Source organism: Pongo pygmaeus, chromosome 6 (assembly GCF_028885625.2).
Source record: "Pongo pygmaeus isolate AG05252 chromosome 6, NHGRI_mPonPyg2-v2.0_pri, whole genome shotgun sequence".
NCBI classification, from domain to species: Eukaryota; Metazoa; Chordata; class Mammalia; order Primates; family Hominidae; genus Pongo; species Pongo pygmaeus.
The window spans coordinates 2,579,617-2,596,131 of NC_072379.2; the positions used below are offsets into that span (position 1 = coordinate 2,579,617).

The following is a 16,515-nucleotide window of genomic DNA, read 5'->3' on the forward strand; positions in this document are numbered from 1 at the left end:
CCCAAGGAACAGCCTGGGGGAGGGAAGGCAGATGGCCGCCTCAAAGCCAGCCCTGAGCCCTTCCCCTCTAGGCCTGAGTGTCAAGGGCAGACCCAGCCCATGACTTTGGGGACCTGGTGGCACTGACTCCAGCAGGAGACCCCCCGGGCTGAGCCCTGGCAGTTAGAGGAGGCCTGGACTCAAATGGGGACAGAACACTGTCTCACCCTGATGGCAGCTAGAGGAGGAGGGTAGGGCCCCTGGTCATGTGGGTCCTGGCTCCGTGGGCCTGCTTTCCACCTGACCTCAGCAGGCAGGTCTCTTGGGCCATTCGCACACCCAGCTGCCTGGGAGCCCCAAACTGGGACTGGTGGAGGGGCCCTGCAGAGGGGAAGGCCAGGGTCCAAGAAGCCCATGAAGCCATGTGCCAGGGCCAGAGGTGGCCTGCCTGGTCTGGATGATATGTCATCCTTGTGTTACAGGTGGGGAAACTGAGGCTCAGGGAGTAACATCACAGGTTCAAGGTCTTAAAGCTGAGAAGTGGCCCCTCTGGGTTCGGAAGGCAGGCTGGGCCCTGGGGCAGCCTCTACCCCCAGCCCCTCTTCCCCAGGACCCTACGGCCCCAAGGGGCTTCACTGGCAACTCGGTCAGCCCTCTCTAGCCCCCTCCCCAGCTTCCCTTGTCCTGTCCAGGGCTGAGCACCGTCCCACAGCCCACTTCCCTACCAGGGCTGTGTGGCCCAGCGGACCCCTAGAGGGAGACCTGGGGTCTGGATGGGGAGGGGAGTGTTTCAGGCTGAAGCTGAGCCTGGGGAAGCGGGTGGGGGTGGCTAGACGGGCCACCCCCTCAACAGTTTTCAGACCTCAAGAAGTCACCACGAAATTCCATTCTCCTGACAGCAAAGAAATTGATTCACTCTTGCCAAAGCCTGCGGCCCCCTCAAGAATGCTGTAAAGCTTCCTTCCGCTGCTTCCAGACAGGCAGCAGCATCAGGTCCCCCACTCCTCCCATTCCTGGCTACAGAGAGACGCGGGAACCCCCCCTACCCAGTTCTATGCCTGTGCCCCTGCCAGGCTGGGCCATCCACCTCTGTATAGTCACTCCCTTGGCACAATATCCCCCTTGCTTTCTCTACAATGGGCATGTTGCTCCCACGACCTGCTGGGTCAAAGGCACCGCAGTCAGGGGTAGCTGGGGAGCAGGGGCGGTGGGGGGCTCGGCAGGAAGCCCCACCCTCTGGCCTGGGAACTGTGGGGAGACAGACTCACAGCATCTATGTCAGGTGGGGTGCAGGGTGGCATGGCACCCACCATCGGTGCCACTGATGTAAAGTCCAGGTACAGAGCACAACCCATGCACATATTTGGGGGCTTGGCCATGCTTGTCTGCGGGGGAATGAGGAGGGATTAGGCCTCAAGAAATGGGGCTGGGACTAAGTCACGAGGTGCGTGAACACCAGGCGGGACTTTAACTCAGCCAGTGGAGAGCTATGGAGGGTTTTGCTCTTTGTGTGGGTGTGTGAGCGGCTATGATCCTAGTTGTCCAACTGCTGCGTGGAGAATAAGCAAAACAGGTAGGATAGGAGTGCGTGGGATGGGGGTAGAGGCTGCCCAAGCGATCCAGGGAAGAGATGATGGGGGTGGATGAGGCTCCGTCTCTGAAACAATTCAGATATGGGAGAGCCTGAAGTCAGCGGTGTGACTGAAGCACGTGGGGGCATGGACACCCCTCAGTCCGGAGGCTGGGGCTGGGCTGGGGCTCAGCTGACTTTGTGGGGGCAGCCAACCCAGGCACTGGGTCCTTTTCTCCCCGACTCACCCTCAAGCCTCTCCAGCTGCCTGGAGGCTCCAGGGCTAGGCTCTGGCTGATCGGGAGGGGTTTATGGCAGGAGGTAACGCCATGGGAGACTTGTCACTTGGGCACAGCCAGCACCATCTGCTGGGGCATCTGCCTTCGGAGGTGGTGACTGCTAATTACCTGGGGCCAGGAAGAGGCCTGGGAACCCCCATCCCCCACACCACCCAGCCGGTACAGGGGCTAGGGCTGGGGCCCCTGGGGCCCTAAGAGCAAATGGGCTACAGCGTCCTTAGGGGGGGTCCGACAGTGGGGCCAGACATTTATCTAGTGAATTTTTTCAGAGCACCTACTATGTCCCAAAACCTGTTCCAGGTCGGGATAACACGAGGTCGCTGCTGTCTTGAGGCTGACATTCAGGTAGAGGTAAGGAGAGGGGCGCCAAGGGGCACTTAAAGAATTTAAAATGCCATCTCAGGCGTGAACATAACTGTCAGCGTCCGAGGGGGGCAGTTTAGCCACGATGGTGGCGCTGGTGGTCGTGGCGGTCGCAGAGACCCTGCTTAGGAGGGCACGGGAAGACAGCGCAGCCACGGGCAGAGCCGCCTCCGTCCACGCTTCCGGAGGACGTGGCGGGCAGGGGGCTCACACCCTGTTCAGGGGACCCTTGGCCACTTCCGGGCCCCTCGCCCCTCACCCTCGGCTGCCGGCGCGCATTCCTGCCGCCCCCGCTCGTGCGAGGGGCGGGCCCGGGCCCGTGGGAAGGGCCGGGGATGGGGGCCGTGTGCCGGGGGGGCGGGGTGGGGAGGGCGCACAGCTGGGCCGCATCTAGCCCGAGCGCAAGGAGACCAAATGGGACAGAAGGCGGCCTTTCATCCGGCGAGGGAAGTGGCGGCCTTCGTTTCTCCTCGCCATGGGGCGCCTGAGGATTTCGGGGAGCCAACCCTCCCGACGGAGGGCCAGGATAGAGGAAATAAGCCCGGGAGGAAAGAGTGGAATTTGGTTCTGGTGCTTTCTCGCTAGAACCTCGTGTCCCCACCTGCGGCACAGGTGGCCAAGCTCTTGCTCTGTACAAATAACGGCTCCCCTGAACCGAGCGCTCGGGAAGACCCAGGCGCCACCCCAGTTTGCAAGGCCCGCCGCGTCCCAAGGGGAGGAAGCCGGGCTCAGGAGGGGAAGCGCACAGCGAGGAAGTAGGATGTCCCCCGCAGTGCGTCGCAGCCCAGAGCCCGGGTCTCAGCACCCTGCCCGCTGCGCCGAGGGCGCGCCCCTCCCGTGCCGGGAAGCCCGGTGCATCCCCGGACGGCGCTGGCCAGGCTGGGTTTCCTCTTCAGGGACACCGGCGCGGGCCGGGCCCCAGTCCCCAAGCCCCTCGGCGGCCCGCAGGGGCTACCCGGGGTGGGGGGGCGGGGCGTGCACGTGCGCGCCGGGGGCGGGGCCGCTGCGCCCTCTGGGCAGTTCCCAGCCCCCAGCCGCGGCCCCACGTGGGTCTGCGGGCCTGGAGCAGCGACCGGCACGAGGCCCCGCCCCCGAGCCCGGGAGCCAATGAGTGCGCGGGGGCGGGACCGGGGCGGGGAGGTTTAAAGGCGCGGGACGCTGGTGCTGCGCTGCTGGACTGCGCCGCCGGAGCGAGGGGTTTCGGGGTGGTGCAAGGCAGGCGCACGGGGAAGGGCGCGCCGCGCGGCCGCCACCCCACCATGCTCAAGCGCTGCGGCCGGCGCCTGCTGCTGGCGCTGGCGGGCGCGCTGCTCGCCTGCCTGCTGGTGCTCACCGCCGACCCGCCGCCGCCCCCATTGCCCGCAGAGCGCGGCCGGCGCGCGCTGCGCAGCCTAGCGGGCCCCGCTGGGGCTGCCCCGGCGCCCGGGCTGGGGGCGGCGGCGGCAGCGCCCGGGGCGCTGGCCCGCGAGGTGCACAGTCTGTCCGAGTACTTCAGCCTGCTCACCCGCGCGCGCAGAGACGCGGACCCGCCGCCCGGGGCTGCCCCCCGCCCCGCCGACGGCCACCCGCGCCCCCTGGCCGAGCCGCTCGCGCCCCGAGACGTCTTCATCGCTGTCAAGACCACCAAAAAGTTCCACCGCGCGCGCCTCGACCTGCTGCTGGAGACCTGGATCTCGCGCCACAAGGAGATGGTGAGCCCCCCGCGGCCTGGACTGGCGGGCGAGCGGGGCGGGGACCCACCGTCTGGTCCAGCTGGTGGTAGCGTCCCATGGGAGTCAGGCTGCATCCCCATCCAGCCACTAGGGCCATCTGTGGGCGACGCCAGTGCACCCCGGTGCAGCCAGTTTGTCTGTTGGGGCCACTCTCCCGTTACAGTTGTATTACTGTCCCCGGGGCCCCGCCCCCTGTCCAGCTCCAGAGTCCTGGATGGCTGCAGGACCCTACACCAGTCTCCAGTGCTTGGGGTTGGTGCCCTGTGATACTTCTCACCCCCCAAACATTGGAGCGCATTCATAGGGCATAATGTCCTCAAACTTCCCCAAGCAAATTCTGTTTGGACCCACCCTCAGCTCAGACCCCTTCCTGGGGAGAAAGGCTCTTCCTTTAGAGAAGTGAGGGGTTCTGACCTCTGGGCCCTTTCCTCATCAGTGTTAAGGTACGGAGAGGGAGGGGAAGTCATTGCTGGTTGGTGGGTCCTGGGGAGTACATCTCAAAGAACTCCGGGTTTTGGGGTCTGTGTGGGTACCCTCCCCGCACAGTGCAGGAGTCTCTGAGGCCTGCAACCTTGGACACAGCCCACTTCAGTTGGGCATCAGCTTCTTACACACACATAATTAAGACACACCCCACTTTGAACATTTCCCTCGAGGCCACAGCAGGACGGTTGGGCTGGGGCGGGATGGGGACAGTGTGTGGGGCTTGCAGTCGGGGACTGGGGGGGCATCTCTGGGCTGGGAGGTGCAGAGGCATTTGCTGTGAGGGTGGGGGCTCAGGGAAGACCCTGCACGCCTTCCTCCCTGCTCAAACCCCGGAGACCCAGGGCCTTCTGGCCTGGTGCTGCCCTGTTTTGGGGCGCTGTGGGTGGGTGGGAGCAGGGCTTGGTGAGGTCATGAGGGCGACGGGGAGGGGCAGGGTCCTCTCTGGTCCTGGCGTGGGGAAGGGGCCCTGGGAACCCCATGGCAGCCTCCTGGGAACACAGCGTCCCATTCCCAGGGGCTCAGCGGGCTGGCGGGAGGGGGCGGCGGGGGCCGTGGGTTTTGTTTGGCGGCCGGGCGGTTAGGATTCCCAGCGCCGGGCGGCTCTCACGCCGGCCCCTTGGGCAAGGTAACAAAGCCCCTTTCTCCAGCGAGAAAGGCGTCGGGCCCCTTGTGTGCAGCTACGCGCTCCGTGGGAACCGCTGCTGGCGTGCTGGCCACTCAGGTTGCCTGGCGATGAGGGGGCCAGCAGGCCCCCCCAGCATCTCTTACTGACAGTCCTTTTGGGGCATCATCCCTGAGCCTGGCCCCCCCCACCCCCAGCACTCAAGCCTTCCTGCTATGTGACCTTGGGCATCCTTCAGCCCCACTCTGGGCTGCCACCAGCTCTGAGCACCTCTCATCTTGGAATTTGGGGCCTTTCTCCAGCAGAGGGGATGTGGTCAGAGGGTCTCAGGTCCCAGCTGGGCTGTGTGATCCTGAGCAAGACCTGGGGCCTCTCAGACCCTCACTCTCATCTCTGAAATTGGGGAACGTGGTCCTTCCAGGAGCATGTTGTAAGAGACTGGCAAAGCCTGCAGGCATGGGGTGAACCCAGCGGGCACTCGGGGTCGAGGTGGGGGCCATCACTCCCTTGAGCCCTGAGGTCCCTATTGGAGGGTCACCCCACCAGGGGACAGGTTGAATCTGCCCTCAGCATCAGTTCACCAGCACACAGCAAGCAAAGCCCCTCTTGTGGTGGGTGATGGGCAGGGGTCCTGGAAACCCACAGAAGAGGGCCCCCCTCTCCCAGCCCTGCACGGAATGACTCAGATGTGGTCTGATGGGGGAGATAGAAAGATGTCAGGGCTGTGTGGGGGGGAAAACCCCGAGAGGCTGTGTGAGGCAACAGTGGGCATCTGACCCACATGCTGGGGGAAGGGAGGGAGGAGGGAAGACTTCCTGGAGGAGGCGCCATTTGAGCTAGACTAAGAGTAAAAAAGTGCCCAGAAAGGGCACTCCATCCGGGCATGGTGATGACCACAGCATGGGGGTTGTGCAGGAAACTTCTAGCAACTGGAGTGGTGGCTGGGGGGAGGGTCGGTTGGTCAGCAGGGGCCACGCTGAGATGGGCCTGGAGTCCAGGATGAAGAGCCTGGCCTTTGGCCCAGAGGTTCCCTGCCCCTCCCAGGAGCAGCCAGGCTGCCGCGCTGCCACCGCAGCGGCCACAATTGCTGGGGAGAACTTGGCATCCTGTGTTTCTTTGAATCGCGGCTCCAGGAACAATGCTGCTTCCTGTGGGTGTCCCCCGGCCCCCACCCCCATCCACCCTCATCCACCCGGCTCTTCCTCCTGCAGCCCCGTCTTCATCTGGGAAGTTAGGTGGCACTGGGGGGTCTGGGTCCCTAGAAGGCAGGGACTGGGTTGGTCTAACACCACCTCGGCCCCAGGGTATGACCTCAGGCTGGTGCCTGCACCTCTCTGGGCCTCAGTTTCCCCACTTGGGCCTCAGTTGGTAATGGCGCCCACCTCCCGGGGCTGTCAGGGAGAAGAAGGGGGAGAATCTGTCTCTGCACTTTGCTGTCCGCCCAGGGGAGCTCTGTTATGCCCATTTTACAGAAGAGGAGACTGAGGCTCTGAGCGGCGGGTGAGGCCTATAGCCCAGCAGGGCCTTTTTCCTCCCGTCTAGGTGGTTCAGGTGTGGGGAGACAGTTGGCCCAGCACCCCCGCACCCCACAGCCCACAGCCCCGCCTTCTCAGATGCTGTTCTAGAGGCCTCCCTGCTCCCTGAGCTGAACAAAGGTGACTTTAATCTCTGTAGCCTTGGGCTGGGTTTTTAGGGCACCACCAAATCTCGGGAGAACAGGCCTCCCTTGATCTCATTAAGAAAGCATTTTCCTTTTAACCCAGCGGCGCAGTGGAGCGTCTGCAGGGGCTGGCCCCCCGCCTCCCACGGCATTCCTGGGCTGAGATTCTGGGGAGGCCAAGGGGCTGGGTGCGAGTCTGTGCGTGCGGCTGCCCTGGGGTGTCTATGGGTGCTGCAGGAGGGGTGAATGCATGGAGAGGCGGAGACCCAGCTGCCACCCCCTTAGCTCTGGGCCTCACCCGAGTGAGCATGTGCCCAGGGCTGGGTCAGGCTGGATAAGGATCTGAGACCACCAAGGTGTTCCAGGGCCTCTGCGGGACCTGTGTGTACAGGGAAGGAAACTGAGGCTGGGTGGGCATCAGGGGGGTTGTCCCTTGGTCAGAGCATTGCCCGTACACCCTGGGTTTTGCACTCAGCCATGCCAGGGTGCGCCGGGCGGCACGCGCTGGGCGGGCCGGGCAGAGGAAGGAACATTCCTCCCCGTGTGCCAGCAGGCCCAGGCGGGCGCCAGCAACTCCTGGCCCCGCCCTGGCGGCCCCCTCCTCTTCCGCAGAGCGCTCCTGGCAGGGGGCGGCCGCGTGCTGGCACAGGTGGGCTGTGGCCTTGGGCAAGCCTGGGTTTCCTTGCCTGAGCGGTGGGAGGGGTGCTGGGCTGCATGGGTACTGGGGGCCCCTGACCTGGGGGCTGGGGACACCTGAGGTTTCCTGCCACAACCCTGCTGACCGTTGGCAACTTTGCAGAACTTTGGGGCTGCTTTGGCTCAGAGTGGGTAACTTGTCCTGCAGGTCACCCAGGACAGGGGTGCTGGCCCAAAGGGCAGCTGTGGGGGGGGGGGGCTGCAGTGCTGGTGGCTGCACCCTACGCGCGGAACCTCGTGCCCAGCCCGGCCCGGTTAACCAGGCCAGCTGTATGGTAATGGGCGGCGCGGCCACTCTGCTTAACTCGGCCGAGTTAAGGCCGGCCCGGCGCCCCTCGCCCGCCAGCCCAGGACAAAGCTGGCGGACAATGCCTGGTGATTCATCCTCCCTCCGGGCCCTTTGTCCGCCAGGGCTTGGCAGCCGCCCAGCGAAGGCCTTTGTCCCCAACCCCTAGTGATTGAGACTTGGCTTCCCAAAGCCGACCTCCTCCGCCTGTCTCCCGCCACCCCGCCTGTCCCCCGCCTTTCCAGCAGCCTCCAAGTGGCAGGCCGGGTGCTGTGTCAATAAGGGTGTGTGCCCCACCAGGTGCACGGGGCGGGTTGGGAACCAGTTACCTGGCGGGCGGGCGAGGCGCACCACCTGGCTCGTGCCTCACCGCGCCTGGACGACCTTGGGCGCAGCTGTCGAGGTTGGGGAGTGAAGCCCCCCATCCCCCACCCCCAGGGCGAGTGAATGCATGAGCTCTGGCCCAGATGGTACTGAGATGGGGCACTTGAGCCCTACTCAGCACGAGTGGGGAAACCAAGGCCCGGAGAAGGGTGGGTGTCAGTGTGACGGAGCTGCAGCTGCAGCAACTCCAGGGCGCCCCGTCTGGCCCCCACAGATGGCCCTGGGGTGGGGATGAAGGGCTGCCTGCTGAAGGTCGATTTTCTCCTTCCAGACGTTCATCTTCACTGACGGGGAAGATGAGGCCCTGGCCAGGCACACGGGTGAGCCCTGGACTTGGGGCGGGAGGGGGCCCAGGCCTCCATCCAGAGCGGAACGCTCCCCCTCCAGTCTCCCTGCTCCTCTGGGCCGAGAGGTCACCAAGGGCAGGACAAGGAGGGCAGTTTACTCATGGGGTTTGCTCCATGCCCCGCCCCACCACTCGGGGCCCCCCAATTCTCATGCAAATGAAGCCCATTCAGCCCCCCGGGTCCCTTTGAGCCCAGGCAGCGGCAACAGGTGGCGGGTGCTGGGAAAAAGCTGCCTGAATGGGCGGGGGCGGGGCCGCCCTGGAGGGGGCTGGGCTGGGGGAGGGTCCACAGGCCCAAGCCCGGAGCTAGGGTGGGGGAGGCTAGGGCCGGCCAGGCCCAGCTTGAACTAGGGGGCTTTTCTCGAGCCCCTGGGCCCTGCAGCGTCCCCCAGGCCAGGCCCTTCTCTGGGAGCTGGCTCAGACCTACTCACAGCCGTTCCCCTGTCCACAGGCAACGTGGTCATCACAAACTGCTCGGCCGCCCACAGCCGCCAGGCGCTGTCCTGCAAGATGGCTGTGGAGTATGACCGCTTCATTGAGTCCGGCAGGAAGTGAGTGTGGCCCCAGGGGACCCCCATCTCCCTGCCCGAGCCTGGCAGCGCCCGCCCCGGCATGCCCTCCCCCGATGGCCCTGCCTTGTCCTCAGGTGGTTCTGCCACGTGGACGATGACAACTACGTCAACCTGCGGGCCCTGCTGCGGCTGCTGGCCAGCTACCCGCACACGCGGGACGTCTACATCGGCAAGCCCAGCCTGGACAGGCCCATCCAGGCCACGGAGCGGGTCAGCGAGAACAAAGTGGTGAGTGCCTGCCCTCTCCCAGTCCCCCACGCCCATATGGAGCGCACACCCGGAGTGGGGGTGGGACAGTGAGGGGCAGCAGTGCCTGGGTCTCAGGACACCTTCTTCCTTCTCCCAGCGTCCTGTCCACTTCTGGTTTGCCACGGGCGGCGCTGGCTTCTGCATCAGCCGTGGGCTGGCTCTGAAGATGAGCCCGTGGGCCAGGTGAGTGCCCTGCACGGGTTAGGCCAGCCCGGTCCCAGGCTCTGCGCCACCATCTTGGTTCACGGCCTGGGCCTGGCTTGGTTCATCTTCCCAGCCGCAGAGTGTCCCCAGCCTCCTGTGTGACACTGCCCACTTACTTCCTATATTCCACTTCCCTCTGGGTTTCAGAGGGCAGCTATGTTTACGGCGGCTGCCCCGAAGCCTGACCTGCTCAGAGCAGCAAGGGGGGCGATGAGCACCCCAGGCACCATCCGGCAGGACTCTTCCCTGCACCCAGATTCCCTCCACAGAGAGCCATGGAGTCCGGGAGCCGTGCAGGGAGTGTGCCCTGGCTGTGGCCAGGGGAGGCAGAGGGAGCTGCAGCCCAGAGCTCTCCTCAGGGCTCCTCTCCCTGAGGAGTGCAGTGCCTTTTCCTGGTGGGGCCTCCCCAGCTCCCAGCAGATGGCTCCCGCCTCTGCTCACTGGTCTGGGCCCTTCCCTCCCGCAGCGGGGGTCACTTCATGAACACGGCTGAGCGGATCCGGCTGCCTGACGACTGCACCATCGGCTACATCGTGGAGGCCCTGCTGGGCGTGCCCCTCATCCGCAGCGGCCTCTTCCACTCTCACCTGGAGAACCTGCAGCAGGTGCCCACCTCAGAGCTCCACGAGCAGGTGCACCATCCTCCGGGCCCCGGCAGGACTCGGAGAGCACAGGAAAGGACGTGTGGCTGCCGAGAGGGGCGCAGTGGGGTGGGGCACTGTTCTAAACAGGGAGGCCAGGCAGCACAGCACTGTCAGCCAGGCGGGTCACTCCTGCCATGAGCTCAAAGCTGTTTATGGCGGGTTGTTTTCCTGCCGTCTCTTCTCTTCACTATGATGCGCCTAATGTGTGTATTTTGTCCGTGGCTGGCGATGCAGCCAGCCCCAGCTGGTCCCCAGTTTGGGACCTTATTCCTGGGGTGTGCAGGGCAGGTGTCCTTCCAGGTCCAAGGGAGGCCAGGGCAGGGCCATTGCCTCACTCAAGGCTGTGTGGCCAGCCTGGGGCGGGGCCCAGGGATGTCGGGCCCCTCCCGGCATCACTCCGCCCCCTCCCCACAGGTGACGCTGAGCTACGGTATGTTTGAAAACAAGCGGAATGCGGTCCACGTGAAGGGGCCCTTCTCGGTGGAGGCTGACCCATCCAGGTAAGGAAACCCCGGCCCAGATGGGCTTGCGTAGGGTGGCCTAGGGGTGTCAGGGGGCCTCGCGGAGCTGCAGCAGGGTCTCTCTAAGCGACATGACTCTACATAGAGGTGCCCCCCGGAGTCCTGCTTGCTCGGGGTGGGGCCGCCAGTGCTGTGGGACTGCAAATGGGAGCTCAGCACCTGCCTGCCACCCACACGGACCAGCCCCTGCTCTATTCCCACAGGTTCCGCTCCATCCACTGCCACCTGTACCCGGACACACCCTGGTGTCCCCGCACTGCCATCTTCTAGCGGCCATGGCTGAGACCCAATCCCTGGGCGCCCCTGGTATCCAAAGGGCCCAGGGACCCTGTTGCGCTGCCCTGGCCTCGGCATTCGAGGCTCCCCCAGGGCCGTGCCTGTGCGTGTGCCTGTGTGTGTGCGTGTGCATGTGTGCGTGTATGTGTGTACTGCATGCCCACCCGGGTAGCAGGCTGCTGGGCAGTTCTGCTCTGTGGAGGAGCGGGCACAAGCGCCACTTATGTGCCTCTGCCCCGAGGGCCAGTGGGCTGCAGGGCCTGCTTGGAGGAAGGATTTGTGTGTCGGAGGCCACTCTGAGGGCAATTCTGTTAGGATTTTTGGATCTTTCTACAGCTACGGGGCTCCGGGCTACTTTGCAGGGATGCGATGCGTAGGTGCCTTTCTCTTCCTGCTGAGCACAAGCTCTGTGTTGGGGATACCTGTGCCCTGAAGTCCTGGCTCCTGTGTCATAGCCCCAAGTACAACTCACTGAGCCATGCTCATTGCAGGGGAGGCTGGGTCTGGGGGTGCATGACCCAATCCCCTTCCTCCTGGCCTGGACGCTGTGGCTTAGAGTAACAGCAGCCACCGCCCAGTTCCAGTGGCCCCACGAAGCCCCCAGTGGCTGGCTATCCAGCTGGGCAAACAGTGGCACCCCTCCCAGCTCTTCTGAGTGGAGAGTCTTCCAGGCCCCCTCAGAGGTCTTCCCTTTGCCTCCCCAGGACAGGGTGAGTCAGAGCTCAGCATTTAATCTCCTCTCCAAAGTAGAGAGCAAGTCGCCCACAGTGGGCGTTTCTGTAAATATTGTGACAGTATTTTTTTACTGTGCTGTTTTTTTTGAAAGGGGGTGGGTAAAAAGTAGGGTGTTCTTGTTTTTTGCTTGGGAGGGTGGGGGTGGGGGAGGGTCTTATTTTATCTTATCTTTTCTGTGGATCAGAAAAAACAGAAGCCAAACTCGGGGTCATCTTTGTTTTTAAAGCTGAAGTGGGACTGTCTGGCACTCTGTGTATTTATGCGTTCCAGCATCTGGAACCTCCCATCCCTGCCCTCCTCCTGCGTAGCTGCCACCTCCCCGCTGGGCCCAGCGTGGCTCACCTGTCCCATGGGCTGTGTTTCTTGTTGTTTTTCTCTTTGCAAAGACATAGCTAGGAAAGCGAATGATAAGGGAAAAGTTCTCAGGGAATCGAAGTGTTGTTGCTATGGTGACGTCCTTTTGCTGTGAATAAAGGTGCTCTTTGCAGCAATCCTGGGGGTCCTGGTCTTGGCTGGAGGTGGGGACTAAGCCCCAGGGCAGCCCGGGTCAGGGAAGGCACACAGGTGAAGGGGAGGCTTGGCCTTGGGTGCACCACGTGGAGCAGGTAAATAGGAAATCCTTAGAGACAACTATTTTGGAATGAAACCTGGCGTCACGATAGCTGCCTGCTGGTGACTACAGGTGCGGCCCGCCCAGGGTCAGGGTGGTCGCTGGAGCGTGAGCCCTGTGCTTCCAGGAGGAACAGGTCTAGGATGCTGGGGGCTCTAGGTCCCAGCCAAGAGCACAACCCCAAGGCTCTGGCCTGGTCTGGCCACTGGGGAGCCCCGCCCCTGCAGGAGGGACAGTGACTCCTGTGACCGGGCCTGGGGCCTCCTTATCCAACTTCACTCCTGCCACGAGCTTGCAGAGTCCACATCATCGCCTCACTTTGCAGATGGGGAAACTGAGGCACGGAGCAGCTGATGCCCAAGGTCCAGCAGTCATGCTGGTGGGCTGGGGAGGCACTCAGACTCCAAGCCAGGCAGGCCGTGGGTCCGGCCGCCCCACAGCTGGTAATGCTGCACCTCCCTCTCCTGTGAGGTGGCCCCAGGCCCCCACCCCGCTCAGGGATGGTGGGAAGAGTCCTGGAGAGCAGGAGCAGTGCCGGAGCCCCCACTGCAGCTGGTCCCAGCCCCTGCAGAGATCCAGACGCCTGTTTTTTAAACACAGCAGCTCTGCGGTGCTTTTCCTTCCTCAAATCCAGCCTTTGAGGGTGACTGAGTAGGGGAGGGGTGCTGCAGCCTCTGCGGGGATTCCCTCCCCTCACCCTCCTGGCAGCCCCGGGGTGGCTTGCTTCCTCTTCACCATGAGCCTCCACCCCCTTCCTGGGGCTTGCACCCTTGGCCTGGCACTGCCCTGGCCGTGCCCCTTGCAAGTTCCTGCTCTGGCCTGACCCCGCTTCCCCAGACCCCAGGTCCCCCTCCTGCTGCCTCTGCACACCCCACTCTGCTCCAAGGAGACAACACACTGTGAAAAGTGCCTCTCTATGGGGGGGTGCCTTGCCCTCCCCCATCACTGCCCCCTCCAGACGAGTGCTGACGTGCTGAATGGGCCCTTAGAGACCCCTTACTCTAAGCCTGGCTGGGGGCTACCCTGGCCTTGGGGGTGGCTGGCAGGGCTGTGACCCCACCTTGGCCTTGGACGGTCCTGAGTCAGCAGAGCAGCAGCCTGGGGGGTGTGGACAGTGATGGGGACGGCAGGAGGATGGACCAGCCCTCACTGTCACATGGCCTGACTCCCGTCTGGGCAGCTGTGGTCTTCCCTGAGCACCCACCACGTGCCCACCCACTTCTCATAGGACAGTGTAGGCCCCTCTTCTGAACGAGGAAGCTGAGACTGGGGGGTGGGGCGGGGGGGTCGTGATGGAACAGGCTGCGGGCAGAGGCCGCTGGCCTCCTTCCTGCCCGGCTGAGTCAGAGGCTTGGGGCCTTCTGCCTTGGCCCCGACGCTGCCCCCGCCTGCAGCTGGCATCGCCTCCCCACAGAGCTGGTGGGGCCCCAGGGGCGGAGGTGTGGCTGGACCCAGAGGTCGGACAGACCCATAGATACAGCTGTGAGGGCCCCACCAGGGCTTGGGGAGTCCCCATTAATGTTCAAATGTCCCTGTGTGTGGAGCGGGGTGGGAGTGGGGGCTAAGTGGGCATTAGGGAGAGCAGAGGAGCAAGAAGTGGGGTGGGGAGGAAGCCCGGCTCCTCCTGGGGCCTCAACCTCTCCATCTGAGAAATGGAAACAAAGGTAAATGCAGTCCCCGGGTGCTGGAGGTCAGGGGGCATCTTGGGAGGTGCACAGGCCAGCGCATCTGGGCCCCTTCCTCTTCCAAGCTGAGGGAGGGATGTTTCTCTGCCCTCAAAAGGGGAAGCAGGCCCAGCAGTGTCTTAGCGGAATGAGCCAGCCTGACCTCTTCCATCCACCGCCCCCCCACCCGCCAGAAGGTGACTCACCCGGTAGGGGAGGCGAACTCATTCCTCCCCCAGGTACATTCTGGGGACAGCTGTGTCCCATCTACCAGCGGCGCCATCACCCCAGATTAGAGGTCTGGTCAGAAAGGGGCCTGGTGGCTGGTCCCTGGGGCTCCATGTCCCCCCAGTCTAGCCCAGCCAGGCCCCCCTTCCCAAAGTACTGATGATTTATGGGGCTTTCAAAACAAGTAAAACTGCAACCATGAGGGCTGCAGGGTGCTCAGCGAGGGTGGCAGACCTCAGCCCCCACCCCTACTTCCGTTCTGCCAGGCGAGTGCCTGGGGAGCCCCAAGGCTGCCTGGGGTCTGGGAGGGGCTGCTAGGGTGGGGCGCCTCCCCGCTCAGTTGAAAGGAACTTCCCTTCCACTGGGGCCATCGGGGCCAACTTCCTGGAAGAGGTGCCTCTGAGCTGAAGCAGGAAGGCTTTGTCAAGATAGAGTAGGGAGAGAAGGGACCTTCCAGGTCTCAGCACAGCCTGGGCAAAGGTGCAGAGGTGGGATCCGCTGGGAGGACTGGAAGCCTGGGAGGGAGGGCAGGCAATGCAGTTGGGTCTCTTGATGCCACCTCCCCAGTCACAGACAACTAGGGCTCTCCACAGGCTCAGAGGGGCCAGGGGCCAGGCTGCTATGTGACTTCAGCCAGTCTTGCCTGGTGGGCCCGGGGTCAGAGGGAAACCAGGGACCAGGGCCAGATCCATCTTCGAGTCTGTCAGAGCAATGGGCAAGTCTTGCTGCCTGCGGGGCCTGTGTGCCCACCTAGCCTCAGCCTTCTCAGATATTCTGCAGGGTGACCCCCTGCTTCTGAGCCCAGCCCCACCTTCTGAGCCCAGGATTGGGCACACAGGAAGGCCCATGGGGCCAGGCATGGTGGCTCACACCTGTAATCCCAGCATTTTGGGAGGCCAAGGTGAAAGGATTGCTTGGGGCCAGGAGTTTGAGACCAGCCTGGGCAACATAGTGAGGCCCTATCCCTACAAAAAAATTAAAAATTAGACAAACAGGTGGCACACACCTGTAGTCTCAGCTCCTCAGGAACCTGACTGGGGAGGATCGCTTGAGTCTGGGAGTTCGAGGCTGCAGTGAACCATGATTGCACCACTGCATTCCAGCCTGGGTGACAGAGTGAGATCCTGTCTCTGAAATTTTTTTTTTTTTTTTTTTTTTTGAGACAGAGTCTTGCTTTGTTGCCCAGGCTAGAGTACAGTGGCGCAATCTCAGCTCACTGCAAGCTCTGCCTCCCGGGTTCAAGAGATTCTCCCACTTCAGCCTTCCAAGTAGGTGGGATTAGAGGTGCACACCACCACACCCAGCGAATTTTTGTGTTTTTAGTAGAGACAGGGTTTCGCCATGTTGCCCAGGCTGGTCTTGAACTCCTGGCCTCAAGTAAGTGATCCTCCCGCCTTGGCCTCCCAAAGGGCTGGGAGTACAGGCATGAGCTACCGTAACTGGCTTCATAAAATTTTTTTAAAAACAGAAGGGCTGTGCTTGGTGGCTCATGCCTGTACTCCCAGCCCTTTGGGAGGCCAAGGCAGGAGGATCACTTGAGGCCAGGAGTTTGAGACCAGCCTAGGAAACAGCCAGACCTCATCTAATAATAAATAAAAATAAAATAAGGCTGGGCGTGATGGCTTATGCCTGTAATCCCAGCACTTTGGGAGCCTGAGGTGGGTGGATCACTTGAGGTCAGGAGTTCGGGACCAGCCTGGCCAACATGGTGAAACCCTGTCTCTACTAAAAATACAAAAATTAGCTGCGCGTGGTGGCGGGTGCCTGTAATCCCAACTACTTGGGAGACTGAGGCAGGAGAATCACTTGAACTCAGGAGGTGGAGGTTGCAGTGAGCTGAGATTGTGCCATTACACTCCAGCCTAGGCAACAGAGCAAGACTCTGTCTCAAAATAAATAAATAACAAAATAAAAAGGCACTTGGACTTGGTGCATCCCAAGGAGGGACCCCAGGACAGGGGCTCCTTCTCTCAGCCCCTGCAGGCTGGAGGTTGCCCTGATGATGTCACTGTGCTGAGTTTGGAGGCTCAGAGCTGTAACCACGCCCCCCAACTACACCACGCACCCTCTGCCTCCCCCGTGCAGGCCTCTAGGATCCCACTTCCCTGCCTTGTACAATCTGAGCAGTCCCTGGGCACTGGCTGGTGGTGATGGCAGGCGGTTTCTCACCCCTTCCAAATCCCACCTTTCCCAGGTCCCCAACCCAGGCCCAGGGGTGCAGCCCCAAGGACTGGGGAAGAAGGAGACCCCACAGCCCCATGCTTGCTCTTCAGAATTCCTGGCGCAACTCACAGCACCATGACCGAAGCCTGGTTCATGCAGCCTGGGTCCTGTTGACGGCATGCCTGACCCAGCTTCCTGTGGCTGCTGTCTGCCCCAGCTCTGGGGGATGGCATCGCAATCTCAGCT

At 62.9% G+C, this 16,515-nt stretch overlaps 1 protein-coding gene across 3 annotated transcripts; it reads left to right on the forward strand.

Annotated features, from left to right (window-relative positions):
• Positions 1 to 2,117: 2,117 nt before the first annotated feature.
• LFNG (LFNG O-fucosylpeptide 3-beta-N-acetylglucosaminyltransferase) lies at positions 2,118 to 12,095 on the forward strand. 3 transcript variants are annotated; one of them, XM_063667185.1, is made up of 8 exons: positions 2,118 to 2,199; positions 8,329 to 8,377; positions 8,855 to 8,954; positions 9,050 to 9,203; positions 9,322 to 9,407; positions 9,895 to 10,060; positions 10,487 to 10,572; positions 10,797 to 12,095. In XM_063667185.1, the coding sequence occupies exons 1-8, from the start codon at positions 2,128 to 2,130 to the stop codon at positions 10,861 to 10,863; spliced, it is 780 nt and encodes a 259-aa protein (XP_063523255.1). In that variant the 5' UTR covers positions 2,118 to 2,127; the 3' UTR covers positions 10,864 to 12,095. The 3 variants fall into 3 exon arrangements, with proteins under 3 accessions (XP_063523255.1, XP_054350516.1, XP_054350517.1); XM_054494541.2 differs by lacking the exon at positions 2,118 to 2,199 and adding an exon at positions 3,374 to 3,902; XM_054494542.2 differs by lacking the exon at positions 2,118 to 2,199 and adding an exon at positions 3,374 to 3,902 and having other exon boundaries at positions 9,895 to 10,033.
• Positions 12,096 to 16,515: the final 4,420 nt, after the last annotated feature.

Excerpts from the sequence above, each read along its gene's own strand:
- LFNG (XM_054494541.2), top strand. The coding sequence starts at position 3,471 with ATGCTCAAGCGCTGCGGCCGGCGCCTGCTGCTGGCGCTGGCGGGCGCG. Across the intron at positions 3,903-8,328 it reads TCTCGCGCCACAAGGAGATG|ACGTTCATCTTCACTGACGG; the intron begins GTGAGCCCCCCG and ends TTCTCCTTCCAG. Across the intron at positions 9,408-9,894 it reads AAGATGAGCCCGTGGGCCAG|CGGGGGTCACTTCATGAACA; the intron begins GTGAGTGCCCTG and ends TCCCTCCCGCAG.